The 19,625-nt window shown below is 36.5% G+C and overlaps 1 protein-coding gene across 1 annotated transcript in view; it reads left to right on the forward strand.

Moving 5' to 3' along the window:
* Positions 1-19,625, forward strand: part of CNGB3 (cyclic nucleotide gated channel subunit beta 3) — a 157,964-nt gene that overhangs the window by 9,829 nt on the left and 128,510 nt on the right. Inside the window, exon 3 of the mRNA XM_044247109.1 lies at positions 5,331-5,457. Within this exon, the coding sequence (XP_044103044.1) occupies positions 5,331-5,457 (127 nt within the window). The remainder of the gene's footprint in view (positions 1-5,330; positions 5,458-19,625) is intronic.

A 19,625-nucleotide genomic window follows, 5' to 3' on the forward strand; every position in this document is an offset into this window, starting at 1 on the left:
CTAGGAGCTAATTGCTCTCTCTGCCTCTCCCTCATAGTCAACATGGCTTCATTTCTCATGTTTGCTGCGTTTCTCTCTGCATATCTACTCTGGACTGCTCTCACTCCCATCTACTCATTTCCCAGTCTAAATTCCAGAGAGAAGGGTCTGACAGACTTAGCTAGCAACCATTATTCCTATTGGGAAGAGCCTATGATACCACCACACAAATCACCAGCCAACTGTGGACTGACCACCTTCTTTAGACCACCTTCTTTGGACTGTACGCACAATCAGTAACCGTTCCTATGTATAATACAGAACAGAGATGCCTTGTTAAAGGTGGAGAAGTAAAGAGATCTGATCAACTAGGAGAAGCTAGCTGATCAGCTAGCTAGAAGATCAGACTCTTAACTGAAAAACTTCCTCGGTTTCCACCTATTTTACAAACTAAAAACTTAAGAGATTCTAACCAATGTGGATAGGATGTTTTTTATTTTTATTTTTTATTTTTCTGATAAAATACTATATACTTTATAGTTTTCATGATTTAAATATACCTGCATAATTCAATTAAATAGAACTGTTTGGGGGCTTTTTTTTTTCTGCTAAAGAATATAGATGGTTGATTTGTAAGAAGTTGCATTCTGCTTTCCTGATTCCTGAAACACTTTTAAAGTAAATAACAGCTCCTGCATGCTTCATTTATGTCAATGCTGTGCAGATTTGAAAGAGTTAATATACGTTTTTTAAAGCTAATTTATCCCAGTCAGGCTGGTGGAACACTGTGTTTATATTGATTTTTCTTGAATGGAGTCTTTATCTAATCCTCACAGAAATACCCATGACAAAAGTATTTCTCATTTTATGGATGAGGAAACTGTTATAGAAAAGCAACTTATCCAGAGTCACCCAGAGAATTAGTGATGTAAGGATTAGAGTTCTGTATTTAGTACCCAGCACCAGTAACTCACCACAGTCTTTAATATAAACTGTACATTAAATGTATTTTCTAGATGAACTAATCCCAGTACAAAAGTACCTGAAACTAAGCATGACATTGAGGGAGGACAGGATCTGTCATTTTGCGCAGTACAAAAGCTACCTTAGATGGATCTGTATTTTTTGTTGATTAATTCATTTCTCTACTTGTGATTATGTATCTTAAAATTAAAAAAGAATTCTCCCTAAATATAAAAATATCTTTAGGACTTTCTGGCACATTAAGGCTGAGTAGAAGACTTCGAACCTCCGATCCAATGCAAGGACCCCTTCTTACCTCCCTTAATGCAGTCTCCAGCATCAGTCTATGTACCTCCAGCAACAGAGGTTTCACTGCCTCACAAAGCCATATATTTCACTGTGAGACAAATGTAGTTGTTAGAATGTCCAGGATTTCATTTGTCCCTTTTATAAATCCCATTGATGGATCTTTCTTCTGCCTTCTGCTAATATGAAATAATATACCAGATATTATATTATTAAATTAATTAAAATAATAAAATATATTAAAATAATATTCTGTTCTATACAACAGACCTTCAAAGAATCTGAAATAACTGCTGTATCACTAGTTGGTCTTCAGTACTTTAGCTAAAGACTTTAAGTTCCTTAACCATGCCTTATGAGATGGTTTCCAGAACTCTCACCTACTCTGATTCTCTCTCCTCTGGATTTTTTATAGATTGCATGAGCATTTCTAATATAAAATATTACATGTTTCAAATTCTGTGACATTTTAGGCACTTCCTTAGTTTCCATTTTATAAACATCGGTATAATGTTTGCCAGCTTCCTCCATGTCATTTGACAATCCACAAAGATATAATAAAATGTCAAATATGGTCAAAATGTTATAGTTAAAATTTTTGTAAGAACACTAAATATTCAGTAACAACAAAATTAAACACAGGCTGAGTCAAAAATACAATCTCGAGTACCAGAGGCTAATCATAAATTATATGCTCCTTAAAACTGTTATTTACCATTTTATTGCAAATGTTCATTCATTAAGATGAAAATGATAGTGTCACTTATGCATATAATCAAAGTACTCAGACTTAGTTTTTGTTAACTCACCTAACATCTAATTACTCAGATATTGTTGGTGTCTAATAAAAGAATTATTTTTGAGACAGAAACCACAATGTATTTGGTGTTTTAAGAGTTAGAAATTTAACCAAGTGATATCATCACCCATGTCAAACATTTCAATGAATGAAAGCATTTTCAAGTCTTTTCCTTTTTATATCCATCCAAAAAAAAAGCCAACTGAACCAACACCTGTCTAATTCACAACCTTATTCCCAAATTAGATTCTTTGGATTCCTCCTTTTCCAGCAATTATTTAGTGCCACTGATAAAATGTGGAAGGTTAATGGCTTTCTGCATCACTTATTTCCTCACTTGAAGATGGAAGCAGATGTTTCACACCTGCACAGGTCTCTTCAGTGTGCTGCTACAAGGGGGCCAAGCAGTTTGAAAGTGTATTACAGAGGCCCAGAGCGAGATGCTGCCAGGCCAAAGACAGAATCAGCCAGGTGTGTGGAGGGCAAATTCAGTACTCATTCTTGCACATTCAATAAAAGCAACCATATCAGAACACTTCGATTCCAGATTTTACTATCTGCCATGGGCACACATTCCAGGGCAGAATTTGACTAAGTATACTGATGAGATCTGGCAATTGCTGTGCAATGTGCAAAGAGCAGAGTTGGCAGAAAAGACGTACACTATTAGTTTGGGCAGCTACAAAACAGGGAATCCTGCTGTCCATGTGTGAAGCAGGGGAAAACTACAATGTGAGGGTGACAAAACTTCACCCAGATGCCAGACCAAGATTTGCTGTGTATTTTAGATTTCTTCCATGATGAGGATGATGCAAACAATCTGGCCATCTGTTCCCACAAACAAATAACATGTTGCATGGATAAAAAGACACCCACACTGACTATAGTTGACAGGGATCCTTTTGTTTTAAGTCATCATGAGTATTTTTAAAGTTGTTCTGCTTAGAATCCAAGAATGGGCAATAACTGGTTTCTCATTTTCACCAACAAGCTGTGATTAAGGATTTATTTTGTAATTAAAATGCTTATCCACAAAGCAAATTAGGCTGGAATTAATTTCTAAATAGCCTAAACTTGCCATAGTAGAAGCAGTGTCATTTTAGAAGGTGTTGGTAATGTCTAGAAAAGATGTGGTAAGATATAAGGATATAATTAGAGTTAGTTTAATCCAAATGTTATGACGATAAACAGAAATTCCTTATTAGAAGAGGAAAAGAGAACTGTTACAGAATAGTCATTTAATTGGTACTAGCAGAAAAGTAGTGCTGTAAATGCAATGCATATGCTATAGCTTGAATGAGTAATGGAAGTATGCGATGTGACTCATATTAATTTGCTTTTATAAGAAATGGTCAATAAAAGCCTCTTAAGAAATACTCTGTTTTATAGATTATGCTTGTTTTATTCAGGAGGGATTTTTTTGATCCTTTTACTCATATTTCTTGCTCTATTTCAATACTAATTTGGGGGCAGGGGTGCAGATGCTTTTAGAAAAATATATGAACACAATGGTTCATAACCCTTTTTGGCCCAAACTTCTTTGAGGAGCTCATGCTAACCTTAAATCCTCTCCATGTAAAAAATGCATATGCAGCATACAGTCTCAAAGGTTCCAATCCATAGGTGCACTAGACACCAGAGGTTAAGAACTCTGCTCTAAAAGATCTTACAGTAATTACCCCAGTGTTTGTAGATATGGGGAAAAAGATTTGGCTTTCACTTTCCTAGGCAGCAATATGTAATATAATGTTAGAGATTTGAAAAATGATTTTTGTTAGATAAAAAGAAATAGGAAAATATTGCTTAAACCGAATACATAGGGAAAATAAGACCTTCTCTCTTATTTCTACCAAAAGCTTCTTAGTACAAAATGACATATTGAAAGTGCATTTTTTTTACTCTGAAATCTGTTCAGTACTGATAAGCTTGCTAGTGTACCACATGTGCTTGTGTAAGAAGGACCCTATCCTGCACTCTCAGTAAGATTCTGTATTTGTGGGAATATTTCATTTGGTATATAGACTCTAGACAGACTCCAAGAACATGATTACAGTAATGGTTCTTTGTATCCTAAGCAAAGTAAGGAATTTGGAGGTTTTTCATTTAAACATACTACTGTGGTTCTATCTTCTAGCCAGAATTACTGTAATTCTGAAATAAATGTAGGTAGGAGATACATAATGAAGAAACTTGTTTTTGGAAATCCAGAGATTTCAGCTCTCTTAGTCATAAGCTTTTTAAAACTCTAAGTAGTGAGTCCATTTTGTGATTCCCCTTATTCCTGAAACATGTTCCTGAAAAGTTTTTTACTTTGGAAGATTTAAATGGATCATAGAAATTTTCATATTAAAGGACTTACGTGGTAAAAACTTTTGTGGAAGTAAGTGATCACACATGATTTATCATTTTTGTGAATCCAGATTTTCAATACTAGATTGGCTTAAGTTTTTCCAATTATAATGTATTACAAAAAATAAAAGTTATGATTTGAGCATTGATTCTAATTTCCTAAGCATAGTACATCCAATTAAAAATAAATTAGAAACTGTAGACAATGAATAACCATTAAATTTTGTTCATTTTATTTCTTTGCTCCTTCTATATTTTCTTTTTATATTAAGCCATTTACTTTCATTAAAATCTTCTCTATAATCCAAATATTTACCAGTGAATTGATTATTCTCTTGGCACTCTACAATTTAAACTATTTTAATTAGAAATTGTATTTGTAGGCTTGAAGGGAAAATTTTAACTTTTGGAATAAAAATGAAGCTAGTACATATTAGTTTGTATTGCTTATTCAGAAAAGATGTCATAGCTAAAGATGATCAAAACAAAACCAAAAATTTTGTCTCATTAAAAAACTAGAATGCAAAATTCTAAAATAATGTCAGTGATCACTTCTCTCTGTTTTATTCTTCTGAATTTTATGAAGTTTCAGTTTCAGCCACAAATTACAAATAATACCATAGCAGAACTGAAATGCCTTTTGAATGATTATTCCTTATTAATCTCAGTTTAGCCAGTTTCAAAGAGAAATATACTAAATGAACCTTTTGCTGCATAATACACCAACTCTAAGTATACTTTTTATCAGCCTGAAGGTATCTACAAGTTAACTTCACCAGCAGGAGGTCCAACTTTGTTTAACAGGAATCCTAGGGGAAGCATTCCTATGACTATTTTGGAGAAACAATAAGCATTTTTGTAATTTATACTGTCCAATATGACTTATCAAGAGTGGCATATATTCTTCTGTCTAAATGTTGTTTCCTTTCCACAGATAAAATCTCCGAGAAAAATTTACTCAAAGATTTGACCCCAAGCTCTGACCATCAAAATGCAACAGAATCAAAGGGAGCAACGCCAGAGCAGAAAGAAATGGAGACTGGGAAAGAAGTCTTAGTCAGGTGAGAATTGAATAAAACTCACATTACATGTTAGATATATTGTTCAGGCTTCAGTGAAGAAATCAAATGTGTTTTCCTCACTTTAGCTGAACAAAGGTTAGGACAACAGTAGTCACATAAAACAGAAGAACTGGCTGAAAGTTAAAGGTTGTTTCTGTCCAGTTCATTGTCCCTTACTAACTAGTCCTGGTCACTAACCAGGATCTCTAGACTACCATTTAGCTATAGGCCAGATCACACCAGCAAAAACATGGTAGTCGCACGTCTGAGTCATTAATATCATCAAGGAAACAGCCTACCTATTTACTAGACATGAATTTTTAAAAAGAAGAAATTGAACAGAATATATGATTCTTTTCCAAGTTCACAAAGAAACAGCCAATCCAATTCTGTAAATATTTTATTGTTTAGTTGTTATTTCCTTTTATCTGCTAAAGAAAGTGTAGCATGATAACCAAGAATAATTACAGTAACAGGTAATCTTTATGCCACTGAAGAAATACAGTTTTATAAACACTTCCCATAAAATTATTGGAAATACCACCAAAGAGATGACAATTTCAGTGTGAATAAGTAAATCCACAATAAAACACAACTAGGAGCCCCTTCATTTTGCCACTTCTTGGCATGCTATTATGTGCCTGCTGATCCAATTTGAATTGCTTAATTATAGTTAATATAATTGCAATAGGCTTATGGAATAATAAAAGCATACTCTTATTTAACAGGCAAAAAGACTTGTCATTTAAAAAGAAATTAGAAGTGCCTTTTCCTCCCCCTAAATCCCCCTCCCTACTTCTTTCTGAACAGCTCCTACACTGTGTTAAACCATGTGCTGCCAATAGGAGTTACAGTGATAATCTAGGACACAGTGTATTGCAGACTGAACAATAGGCATCAGAAAGAGAAGGTACACTTTCAATAAATACAAATTTGGCTATATATGGAATTAAATATGAGTTCACTCTATCACATGCATATACATAAAAAACTGTTTGACAAAAATTAAACCTGACATACTATTTAGGCCGAGAGATGTTTAAACTCTGGGTTAAAGACTAAAATCTTACAACTGAGCTAAGTACTTATTTATATTATTTTTATAACTGTTGGTGTTTATAGAATGATTTGCAGTTCTTTTAGTGGGTCATTATTATCTTCACTTTACAGATAAGCAGTCAAGGCACAAGGAGGTTAATTAGCTCGCCTATAGTAATGGGGTCAGCTCAGGCAAGATTGGACTGCACAAGACTCAAATTCCTCAGTGGAACTTTTTCCTCCCTCTCATGAATACACTTATTTCAATCAACAGCTTAACCTCCTGAACCAATCTCTCCTTCTGGTATTTATTTTAGTATACTTAATTTTTTTCTAATAACCAATGGTGATAGACATGTTTTCAAAGGACTGAAGTGGAAGCCATAACTAACATGTTAGGGATATATTGCTCTTAAACCAAATCCATTTCTAGTATTGTACTCTTCTAAAATATGAAAATAGAAAACTTTCAGTTACCCAGAAAGTGGGTCAATCAGTGTATCTCAAAAACAGAAAACTCCTTGAATGATCCTTAATACCATGCGTGGTCTGTCTCTTCCCCTATTTTCCTAACCTTCTATTCCGGTCACAATGGCCCTAATTCAGTCTCTTGTACCTGTGAATTGATTTTTTTTCTGGAATAATTGATTGTTCTTTCTGCAATATAGGTGGCAAAGTGCCTTGAGAATTATTGACAAACTGAGTAAATCCAAATTAGCTTAAAACTCTTTCTTTGTTGTTAGATGGCTGGTCACACTTTTCCTCAGGAAATAGTGAAAACCAGCTGCATTGAAGGAGCAACTTTAATGGGTCACTAAATGTTCCATTGTCACTTTTGACTAATATTATGGGAATCCTAACATCCAAATACCATGTACAACTTTCCAAAGACTTCCTATTTCAATTTCATTGGCATTAATAGTACCACATCTAGAATCTTAGACAACAGGGTTTTTGTACATCACTAGAAAATATCAATTATAGGGTTCCTGGGTGACTCAGTGGGTTAAAGCCTCTGCCTTTAGCTCAGGTCATGATCCCAGGGTCCTGGGATCGAGACCCGCATTGGGTTCTCCATTCAGCAGGGAGCCTGCTTCCTCCTCTCTCTCTCTGCCTGCCTCTCTGCCTACTTGTGATCTCTGTCAGATAAATAAAGAAAAAAATCTTTAAAAAAAAAAAAAGAATTGGATCACATAATTATGGAGGCTGAGCAGTCCCAATATCTTCAGTCAGCAAAGCTAGAGGCCAAAGGGAGGCAATGGTATAGCTCTAGTCTGAATATGAAGGCCTAAGAACCAAAATTGTTGGTGTAGTTCCAGTCCAAAAACTGGCAGACTTAAGACCCAGAAAGAACCAATGTTTCAGTTTTAGTCCGAGGGCAAGAAGTCCTCAGCCTGCAAACTGGAAGAGATTTCTAAACATAACCCAACTACTCTGGCAAGCTGATGATGGATTTCCAGTCCCTAGATCTGTAAAAAAATAAATTTCTGTTGTTTACATACTACCCAGTCCCTAATACTTTTGTTATAGCATCTTGAACTAAGACATCACCATTCCCCAAACTCTTTAACATAGAGCCTCTGTAATGTTCCCTGTCTCAGATATTGTTTTCTAAGAATAAAGGAGTATAGCTGTATGTTTAACCCGAATTCTGATATTATGTCTACTTAGCTATTTATATAAACACAGAAAAAGGTGAGTAAAATGTATATTATTATTATAAAGATATAAATTCATAAAATAAAAATCACTTCTGTGATTTTTTTCATCCATTCTTCAATAAGATTCTAAATAAAGCTTAAAACTAATTTTCTAGGGGCGCTTGGGTGGCTCAGTGGGTTAATGCCTCTGCCTTTGGCTCGGGTCATGATCTCAGGGTCTTGGGATGGAGCCCCGCATCGGCTCTCTGCTCAGCAGGAAGCCTGCTTCCCTCTCTCTCTGTCTGCCTCCCTGCCTACTTGTGATCTCTGTCTATCAAATAAATAAATAAAATCTTTAAAAAAAAAAAAACTAATTTTCTAGCTGCAGGAATAATATTTATCTCAAATACATGTCTGCCCAGGAGGAGATATTCTTCAAGATATCCGAGTATTATATGTCCACAGTTCTGACTAGAATCCATTTGTATTAAACTAGCTTGCTTTCTTTATCCTTTCTTTTTATATCCTTTCACAACATTTTCTAAATTGTCTATCCAGGGAAAAGAAATTCTTTGCAAATCTTCCCTGAGAAAAAGCAACCAATTCATTATCTTGTCAGATGAATCATTTAACATCTGAAAGACATGGGGTTCACCCCTGGAAGGTCCCATTGATGCTATTTGTCCATTACCAAGAAAAACGGCCTGTTTCTGGCGTTCCATCTCAGCACATTCTTATTTTTTAATATAAAAAAGTATATTTTGATGGACACTAATGAATAGCAAGCAAAAGAAGATGTGTTTTGCCTGGAAACATCAAACAGCTATGTCTGGAAAAGGAGACAGAGTTGAATGGCTGATAGGTTAAGTGGTTAAATGATGAACAAGCAAGCGAGTGAAACGTTCAGTGCCCGTGACTGGGGTGCACTGCAAGACTGACTTTTACAGTATAGTATATGACTTTTCATCACCATTGCTACCCATAATGCCAAGAAGGAAGGTTATTCCTATGAATAGTCTTCTTTGTTCATAATAGCAATCAGTCTCTATTTGGGTGGTTTTAAAATAGGCAATCATTTCACAGCAGGAACAATGAGGACAGAATAGAATTCAGAATCTTATCAGCACTCATAAACACTGCCGTTTATTGTCTTGTAGCTAGAAAAAGCAAGAATCACTGCAGTAAAGTTGCTTAAAAATCCATATATGATTTTATAGTTGAAATAGAAAAGGAATGTCAGCTCTCAATTTTAACTAAAATACAATTTATACTTGAATAATTTAAAAGCTTATGAAAAAGGAAATCAGTTACATATTTACCAATTTTATGTAATGCATAATAAAAAGGATAAACTGTTACTTTTAGCCCCAAATTAAAATTTTCCTTTGTGGTAACCAATACCTTTATAATTAGGCATTGCAAACACTTTTAACAACAGATTGGCATCTGTTTTTAATAATGGCGTCATTTTTAATAATGATTGTTAACTGCTATTTCTAGCAATATGGAAGACTAAACATTTATAGAAAATTCTTTGGGGAGAACATAATTAAAAATACTAGATAAAATATAAAATCTACATTTGAATGCATGCCTGAGCTGGTGGGAAGTAATTCTATTGTTAGAAAGATTCACGAATTGGTGTTCTCTCTGAGAATTTATTCCAAACTTTTATGGCTTAGATCTGAATTAAAATGTGTGATCGATTACACAAAACCTAGTGTTAAACTATATATGAGGACAGGTTGGAGACTTCTCCATAAAACTAGAATTCTAAAGTGTAACTCACTGGAAGGCAAACTCTCCTCTAGAGAGAAATAGTCGTTGTTTATGTCCTGGCTCTGAGTGGGTAAAAAGGAAAGAAATTTGAAATGGGGAGAGGAAGAGAGAAAAAAAAGAAGAGGAAAGGAGAGAAGAAAGGAGCAGAGACAAACGGGAAGGAAAGGAAGAGAGAGAAAGGGAAGGAAAGAAAAAGAATTCTTAGTCATAAGCATTATTCAAATAAATCTGGAACTAGAATTCCCATGGCATTTTGTATCCAGGTAAGAAAGACTGAGGCTATAATAAAATATTTAAAATGGTTAGGTTTGGGGATGCCTGGGTGGCTCAGTGGGTTAAAGCCTCTGCCTTCAGCTTGGGTCATGATCCTGGGGTCCTGGGATCGAGCCCCACATTGGGCTCTCTGCTCAGCGGGGAGCCTGCTTCCTTGTCTCTCTCCGCCTGCCTCTCTGCCTACTTGTGATCTCTGTCAAATAAATAAATAAATAAAATCTTTTTAAAAAATAGTTGGGTTTGAGAACTGAGATACCTGCTAAAAACAACAACAAAATTTGGGAAGAAACAGTCTTTAAAACCATGTCTCAAAGTATGCACACAGATAAAGTTCTAATGAACAAGAATTCACAATCAAAAATTACTAGAGTCACTTATGGTTTGTCTCCCTCCCTATCCCATCTTGTTTCATGGATTCTTCTCCTACCCACTTAAGCCCCCATGTTGCATTACCATAAGTGACTCTTAATCTCACGAAACAAACTGTGGGTTGCTGGGGGGAGGGGGGTTGGGAGAAGGGAGGTAGGGTTATGGACATTGGGGAGGGTATGTGCTTTTGGGTAAATTGGAAGGGGAGATGAACCATGAGAGACTATGGACTCTGAAAAACAATCTGAGGGGTTTGAAGTGGCGGGGGGGTGGGAGGTTGGGGTACCAGGTGGTGGGTATTATAGAGGGCACAGCTTGCATGGAGCACTGGGTGTGGTGAAAAAATAATGAATACTGTTTTTCTGAAAATAAATAAATTGGAAAAAAAAATTACTAGATACATCAAGAAACAAATCATGGTGAACAATATAGCAGAAACAATAAACTTCAATATTAGACTCTTAATATCTGCAAAGGGTAAAATGATCAAAAAGAGTACATAAAATAAGTATATTGGGGTGCCTGGGTGGCTCAGTCAGTTGAGCACCCCACTCTTGGTTTCTGCTCTGGTCATGATCTCATGGGTCATGAGATCAAGCCCCAAACTGGGTTCTGAGCACAGTAGGGAATCTGCTTCTCTCTCTATTTCTGCCCTTTCCCCCACTCTCTATCTCTTTCTAAAATAAATAAATAAATCTTTTTAAAGTAATATATTTAAAGAAATGGAAGAAAAGATTTAAATTAAGGCAAGGGAACAAGAAATTCTTAGAAAAGACAAGGAATTTATGCAATTGAACTATAGAAATAAAAAATATAATCCCTAAAGTTAGGAAGTCATTGGGCCAGTTGGATAATTAGACAGAATTGAAGAGTCAGTAAAGTCGATGATAGATTTGGGGAAATCACCCAGAATTGTACCATGGAGAGAAAAAGATGGAAAAATATGAGAGAGAGAGAGTAAGAAGCAGGAAGGAGAGTGTGAGGATGCACAAAATGCATATAATCAGAATTCTAGGAGATAATAAATGGTAGAGAATCAATATTCAAAGAGAAAATACAATTAATGAAAGATAGTAATTCTCAAATTCTGTAAACCAAATGAATACAAATCAGCATATATAAAATTAGTTAGGGGCACTACCCACCATTAGTAGGTTAAGTCTGTCTTCAGCTCAGGTCATGATCTCAGGGTCCTGGGATCATCAGCAGGGAGACCACTTCCCCCTCTCTCTCTGCCTGCCTCTCTGACTACTTGTGTTCTCTCTGTCAAATAAATAAATAAAATATTTTAAAAAATTAAAAAATAAAAAATAAATAAAATCAGTTAATCCTAAATATATTCTAGTAAAAGTTAAAAGTACAAAAGAAAAAAAAATTTTAACTTAGCCAGAAAGACAGTATAGACTACCTAAAATAGGAGAAGTAAACTAACATCTGACTTCTGACATTGACAGTAACAATAGAAACCAATAGACAGTAAAATGACTTTATCAAGATTCAAAAAGTAATTACCAACCTAGAATTCTATACCTAGCAAATTATTCAGAAATAAGGGAAAATACAGATATTTTCGGTCCAACAAAATGAAGGGAGTTTAGAAAAATTTTAATGTATACTGCAGAGAAAAGAAAAATGATCTAAGAAGGAAAGACTCAAATTGGATTAGTCAAAAAACAGTCAGAAAAAAAAAAGTTTATTCTAAATATTTCAAGAAGAAAGAAATTAAATACAAGGAATGTGGTAGGATAAAAATTGTTGTAAGAAAGAGTGGGAGGGGGGCACCTGGGTGGCTCAGTGGGTTAAAGCTCTGCTTTCGGCTTAGGTCATGATCCCATGATCCTGGGATCGAGCTCCGCATAGGGTTCTCTGCTCAGCAGGGAGCCTGCTTTCCCGCCCCCTCCCCCCCCCCCCCCCCGCCGCCTGCCTCTCTGCCTATTTGTGATCTCTGTCAAATAAATAAAAATAAAATCTTAAAAAAAAAATAAGAAAGAAAGAGTGGGAGGGACGCCTGGGTGGCTCAGTTGGTTAAGCAGCTGCCTTCAGCTCAGGTCATGATCCCTGCATCCTGGGATCGAGTCCCACATCGGGATCCTTGCTCGGCAGGGAGCCTGCTTCTCCCTCTGCCTTTGCCTGCCACTCTGTCGGCCTGTGCTCATGCTCTCTCTCTCTCCTGACAAATAAATAAATAAAATCTTTAAAAAAAAAAAAAAAAGAGGGGCACCTGGTTGGCTCAGTGGATTAAAGCCTCTGCCTTCGGCTCAGGTCATGATCTCAGGGTCCTGGGATAGAGCCCCGCATCGGGCTCTCTGCTCGGCAGGGAGCCTACTTCTCCCCTTCTCTCTCTGCCTTTCTCTCTGCCTACTTGTGATCTCTGTCTGTCAAATAAACAAATAAAATCTTAAAAATATATATTTAAAAAAAAAAAAAAGAAAGAAAGAAAGACAGAGTGGGAGAGCAAAGTTCAAAGGTGGAGATCCAACCCAGAAATTAGGTAAATGCAGAAAGCAGCAGCCACAGCTTCCCCATGAATTGAAAAAATGAGACTAGCAGTAGAATATGGAGTTTGAACAAGGTTCAAGAAGCAGCTGTTGGTTCTGGGGAAGTATGCTCTAATTTTCTTTTTTTTTTTCTGGACATTTTTGTTTTTTCACATTTATGTACACATTCTAACTGTTACTTAAATGCTTACTTTAAATATACCTGATAATAAGAAATTCAGTGCACATTGTTATTCATTTTCTTTTTTTTTATGTTCTCCAAAAATTTATTTTCATGTCTGTTATTTGGTATTAAAAATACAGCTTCCATTTAAAAACAAAAGGGACACAGAAGTCTTGGTTCCAAAGTCAGGAGCAAAAGTTTAGTTGAATATTCCACATTACTAACTGAAATAGGTATGATTTCAAGAGTGTTATAATCTTTTTTTGCCAATGTGTTGTACATTGTGAATATGGTAAAATAAGGGCATCAGCCTTGTTTTCATACCATTCCAGGCTCCAATCCTGGGAAACCAGTCAGGTTACTTAGAACATCCTAACAATATCAACCTTACAGGATTATTGAGAGAATTCAAAGCAATAGTGAGTGTAAAACACTTAGCACATTGCACGATGAGTAGAAAATAATCAGTAATTGACAGTGGTGGCTGACATTATTTTTGTGTGTGTGTGTGTTTTGTTAGTAACCATATAGTACATCAGAATCCACCTGACAAGGGATTCTCAAAAATAAGTTTCTCGGGCTTTCAGCCACTCTTAGTAACACAGAAGAGTGTAAAAAGGAACAGAAATGCTATTGACTGAAAACAATCCAGCACAGAGATTCAAGAAGTGAGCAAAGAGGGGTGCCTGGGTGGCTCAGTGCGTTGAAGCCTCTGCCTTCAGCTCAGGTCATGATCCCAGGGTCCTGGGATCGAGCTCCGCATCAGGTTCTCTGCTCCGCGGGGAGCCTGCTTCCTCCTCTCTCTCTGCCTGTTTCTCTGCCTACTTGTGATCTCTGTCAAATAAATAAATAAAATCTTTTTAAAAAAGTGAGCAAAGAAAATGCAAGCTTATGAATAAATAGAAAAAAAATTATACCATAAAATAATCACAATAATGTCTAAATTGGGGGTAAAAAATTGAGATAGAATTAACTATCCCCTCTATAGTGAGGTGATTGGCATACAAGAGAATTAAAAGTTTGACTAATTTTAGGAATTCTTAATTAACATGTTAAAATGCCTTTGAAAAAACCGGAATTAGTTAAAGTGGAGTATTTAACCTCCACATGCTGTATTTATATGGTTTTAGTACCAAAGATAGTAGATGAGAGAGAGAAAGAGAAAGCACACAAACAGTTCTGCTAATTACAAAATGAAATTGATAATTCCATACTCCTAGAGAGAGTGATTTTAAAATACTTCTCTTTGTTTATTAATAGAGCAAATATTTTAAAAGTTATTAAAGATATACTGTCTTTGAACAACATAGTTAAAAAATTAAATCTAAAGGCCATTTGGAAAACCCTTATATAAATTCTTTAATAACTATATTTCTTCAAAAACTGAAGAATACAGTTGGTTTAAGCTTACATAAAACATTACAAAAATTCACGATATAGTATGCCAAGGTACACTGTCAAATTTCCCAGGATATCTTTAAAAATACAAACGTTTGCATTCTACCCCCAACAATTCTGACTTCTTTGGTCTGGAGTGGGTCCCAGGCATTAGTATGTCTGAAAACCTCTTCAGGTAATTCTATTATATATCCAGGATAGAGAAACATTTCACTAGAGTATAAAGTAAGATTCACAAATTTTAAAGATTTTATATCATATTGAATTTATTTTCTAACTACATTGTCATGAAGTTAGAAGTTAATTTTTTAAAAACTAAAATTTGGAGAAAAATATCATAATTAAAATATAGAACACACTTTTTAAAATTAAATTGATTTATTTATTTTCAGAAAAAACAGTATTCATTATTTTTTCACCACACCCAGTGCTCCATGCAATCTGTGCCCTCTATAATACCCACCACCTGGTACCCAAACCTCCCACCCCCCCACCACTTCAAACCCCTCAGATTGTTTCTCAGAGTCCATAGTCTCTCATGATTCACCTCCCCTTCCAATTTACCCCAACTCCCTTCTCCTCTCTAACACCCCTTGTCCTCCATGATATTTGTTATGCTCCACAAATAAGTGAAACCATATGATAATTGACTCTCTCTGCTTGACTTATTTCACTCAGCATCATCTCTTCCAGTCCCGTCCATGTTGCTACAAAAGTTGGGTATTCATCCTTTCTGATGGAGACATAATACTCCATAGTGTATATGGACCACATCTTCCTTATCCATTCATCCATTGAAGGACATCTTGGTTCTTTCCATAGTTTGGCGACCGTGGCCATTGCTGCTATAAACATTGGGGTACAGATGGCCCTTCTTTTCACGACATCTGTATCTTTGGGGTAAATACCCAGGAGTGCAATTGCAGGGTCATAGGGAAGTTCTATTTTTAATTTCTTGAGGAATCTCCACACTGTTCTCCAAAGAGGCTGCACCAACTTGCATTCCCACCAACAGTGGAAGAGGGTTCCCCTTTCTCCACATCCTCTCCAACACATGTTGTTTCCTGTTTTGTTAATTTTGGCCATTCTAACTGGTGTAAGGTGATATCTCAATGTGGTTTTAATTTGAATCTCCCTGAGGGCTAGCGATGATGAACATTTTTTCATGTGTCTGATAGCCATTTGTATGTCTTGATTGGAGAAGTGTCTGTCCATATCTTCTGCCCATTTTTTGATATGATTGTCTGTTTTGTGTGTGTTGAGTTTGAGGAGTTCATTATAGATCCTGGATATCAACCTTTTGTCTGTACTGTCATTTGCAAATATCTCATCCCATTCCGTGGGTTGCCTCTTTGTTTTGTTGACTGTTTCCTTTGCTGTGCAGAAGCTTTTGATTTTGATGAAGTCCCAAAAGTTTCTCTTTAGTTTCCTTTGCCTTTGGAGACATATCTTGAAAGAAGTTGCTGTGGCTGATATCGAAGAGATTACTGCCTATGTTCTCCGCTAGGATTCTGATGGATTCCTGTCTCAAGTTGAGGTCTTTTATCCATTTTGAGTTTATCTTTGTGTACAGTGTAAGAGAATGGTCGAGTTTCATTCTTCTACATATAGCTGTCCAGTTTTCCCAGCACCTTTTATTGAAGAGACTGTCTTTTTTCCACTGTATATTTTTTCCTGTTTTGTCGAAGATTAATTGACCATAGAGTTGAGGGTCCATATCTGGGCTCTCTACTCTGTTCCACTGGTCTATGTGTCTGTTTTTATGCCAGTACCATGCTGTCTTGGTGATCACAGCTCTGTAATAAAGCTTGAAATCAGGTAACGTGATGCCCCCAGTTTTATTTTTGTTTTTCAACATTTACTTCGCGATTCGGGGTCTCTTCTGATTCCATACAAATTTTTGGATTATTTGCTCCACTCTTTGAAGAATACCGGTGGAATTTTTATCGGAATGGCATTAAAAGTATAGATTGCTCTAGGCAGTATAGACATTTTAACAATGTTTATTCTTCCGATCCAAGAGCATGGAATGGTCTTCCTTCTTTTTGTGTCTTCTTTAATTTCCTCCATGAGTGTTCTGTAGTTCCTCCAGTATAGATCCTTTACCTCTTTGGTTATGTTTATTCCCAGGTATCTTATGGTTCTTGGTGCTATAGTAAATGGAATCAATTCTCTAATTTCCCTTTCTGTATTTTCATTGTTAGTGTATAAGAAAGCCACTGATTTCTGCACATTGACTTTGTATCCTGCCACGTTGCTGAGTTGCTGTATGAGTTCTAGTAGTTTGGGGGTGGAGTCTTTTGGGTTTTCCATATAAAGAATCATGTCATCTGTGAAGAGAGAGAGTTTGACTTCTTCATTACCAATTTGGATACCTTTTATTTCTCTTTGTTGTCTGATTGCTGTTGCTAAGACTTCTAATACTATGTTGAACAAGAGCGATGAGAGTGGGCATCCTTGTCTTTTCCTGATCTCAACAGGAAGGCTGCAAGCTTTTTCCCATTGAGGATGATATTTGCTGTGGGTCTTTCATAGATAGATTTGATGAGGTTCAGGAATGTTTCCTCTATCCCTATACTTTGAAGCGTTTTAATCAGAAACGGATGCTGGATTTTGTCAAATGCTTTTTCTGCATCAATTGAGAGGACCATGTGGTTCTTCTCTCTTCTCATATTAATTTGTTGTATCACATTGATTGATTTGCGAATGTTGAACCAACCTTGTAGCCCAGGGATGAATCCCACCTGATCATTAGCACATTAATAATCTTTTTAATGTGCTGTTGGATCCTGTTGGCTAGGATCTTGTTGAGAATCTTAGCATCCATATTCATCAGTGATATTGGTCTGAAATTCTCCTTTTTGGTAGGGTCTTTGTCTGGTTTGGGGATCAGGGTAATGCTGGCTTCATAGAAAGAGTCCGGAAGTTTTCCTTCTGCTTCAATTTTTTGAAACAGCTTCAGGAGAATAGGTGTTATTTCTTCTTTGAAAGTTTGGTAGAATTCCCCAGGAAATCCGTCAGGTCCTGGGCTCTTGTTTTTTGGGAAGTTTTTGATCACTGCTTCAATCTCGTTACTAGATATCGGTCTATTCAGGTTGTCGATTTCTTCCTGGTTCAATTTGGGGAGTTTATAGTTTTCCAGGAATGCATCCATTTCATCTAGGTTGCTAAGCTTATTGGCATATAACTGTTGATAAGAACTTCTGATGATTGTTTCTACTTCCTTGGTGTTAGTTGTGATCTCTCCCTTTTCATTCATAATTTTATGAATTTGGGCTTTCTCTCTTTTCTTTTGGATTAGTGTGGCCAATGGTTTATCGATCTTATTGATTCTTTCAAAAAACCAGCTTCTAGTTTCATTGATACATTCTACTGTATCTCTGGTTTCTACCTTATTGATCTCAGCTCTAATCTTGATGATTTCCCTTCTTATGTGTGGAGTTGCTTTGATTTGTTGTTGATTCTCCAGTTCTTTAAGGTGTAGAGACAGCTGGTGTATTCTGGACTTTTCAGTTTTTTTGAGGGAGGCTTGGATGGCTATGTATTTCCCCCTTAGGACCGCCTTTGCTGTATCCCATAGGTTTTGGACCGAAGTGTCTTCATTCTCATTGGTTTCCATGAACTGTTTAATTTCTTCTTTGATCTCCTGGTTGATCCAAGCATTCTTTTTTTTTTTTTTTAAAGATTTTATTTATTTATTTATTTGACAGAGAGAGATCACAAGTAGGCAGAGAGGCAGGCAGAGAGAGAGAGGAGGAAGCAGGCTCCCTGCTGAGCAGACAGCCCGATGCAGGACTCGATCCCAGGACCCTGAGATCATGACCTGAGCTGAAGGCAGCGGCTTAACCCACTGAGCCACCCAGGTGCCCCTGATCCAAGCATTCTTAAGCACGGTGGTCTTTAGCTTCCAGGTGTTTGAGTTCCTTCTGAACTTTTCCTTGTGATTGAGCTCCAGTTTCAAAGCATTGTGATGTGAGAATACGCAGGGAATAATCTGTCTTTTGGTATCGGTTGAGTCCTGATTTGTGACCCCGTATGTGGTCTATTCTGGTGAAGGTTCCGTGTGCACTTGAGAATAATGAGTATTCTGTTGTTTTAGGGTGGAATGTTCTGTATATATCTATGAGGTCCATCTGGTCCAATGTGTCATTCAATGCTCTTGTTTCTTCATTGAGTTTCTGCTTCGATGATCTATTTCTGAGAGAGGTGTGTTAAGATCTCCTACGATTAGTGTATTCATATCAATATGACTCTTTATCTTGATTAAAAGTTTTCTTAAGTAATTGGCTGCTCCCATACTGGGAGCATAGATATTTACAATTGTTAGATCATCTTGGTGGATAGTCCCTTTAAGGATTATGTAGTGTCCTTCTGTATCTCTGACTACAGTCTTTAGTTTAAAGTCTAATTTATCTGATATAAGAATCGCTACCCCAGCCTTCTTTTGAGGCCCATTGGCATGAAAGATGCTTCTCCATCCCTTCACTTTCAGTCTACATGTATCTTTAGGTTCAAAATGGGTCTCTTGTAGACAACATATGGATGGGTCCTGTCGTTTTATCCAATCTGCAACCCTGTGCCGTTTTATGGGCACATTTAGGCCATTCACATTGAGAGTGATTATTGATAGATACGTTTTTATTGCCATCGAGTTACCTTTGAAGTCTTTCTTTCTGTAGACTGTCTCTATATTTCTGTTCAATGCTATTCTTAGGATTTTTCCTCTTTTATAGAACCCCCCTTAATATTTCCTGCAGTGTCGGCTTGGTGGTTGCATAGTCTTTTAAGCCTTGCCGGTCTTGGAAACTCTTTATCTCTCCATCCATTTTGAATGTCAGTCTTGCTGGATAAAGTATTCTTGGCTGCATGTTCTTCTCATTTAGTGCCCTGAATATATCTTGCCAGCCTTTTCTGGTTTGCCAGGTCTCTGTGGACAGGTCTGATGTTATTCTGATGGGCTTCCCTCTGTAAGTAAGGAGCCTCTTTGCCCTGGCGGCTTTCAAGAGATTA

This window comes from Neovison vison, chromosome 4, assembly GCF_020171115.1.
Source record: "Neovison vison isolate M4711 chromosome 4, ASM_NN_V1, whole genome shotgun sequence".
Taxonomy (NCBI): Eukaryota; Metazoa; Chordata; class Mammalia; order Carnivora; family Mustelidae; genus Neogale; species Neogale vison.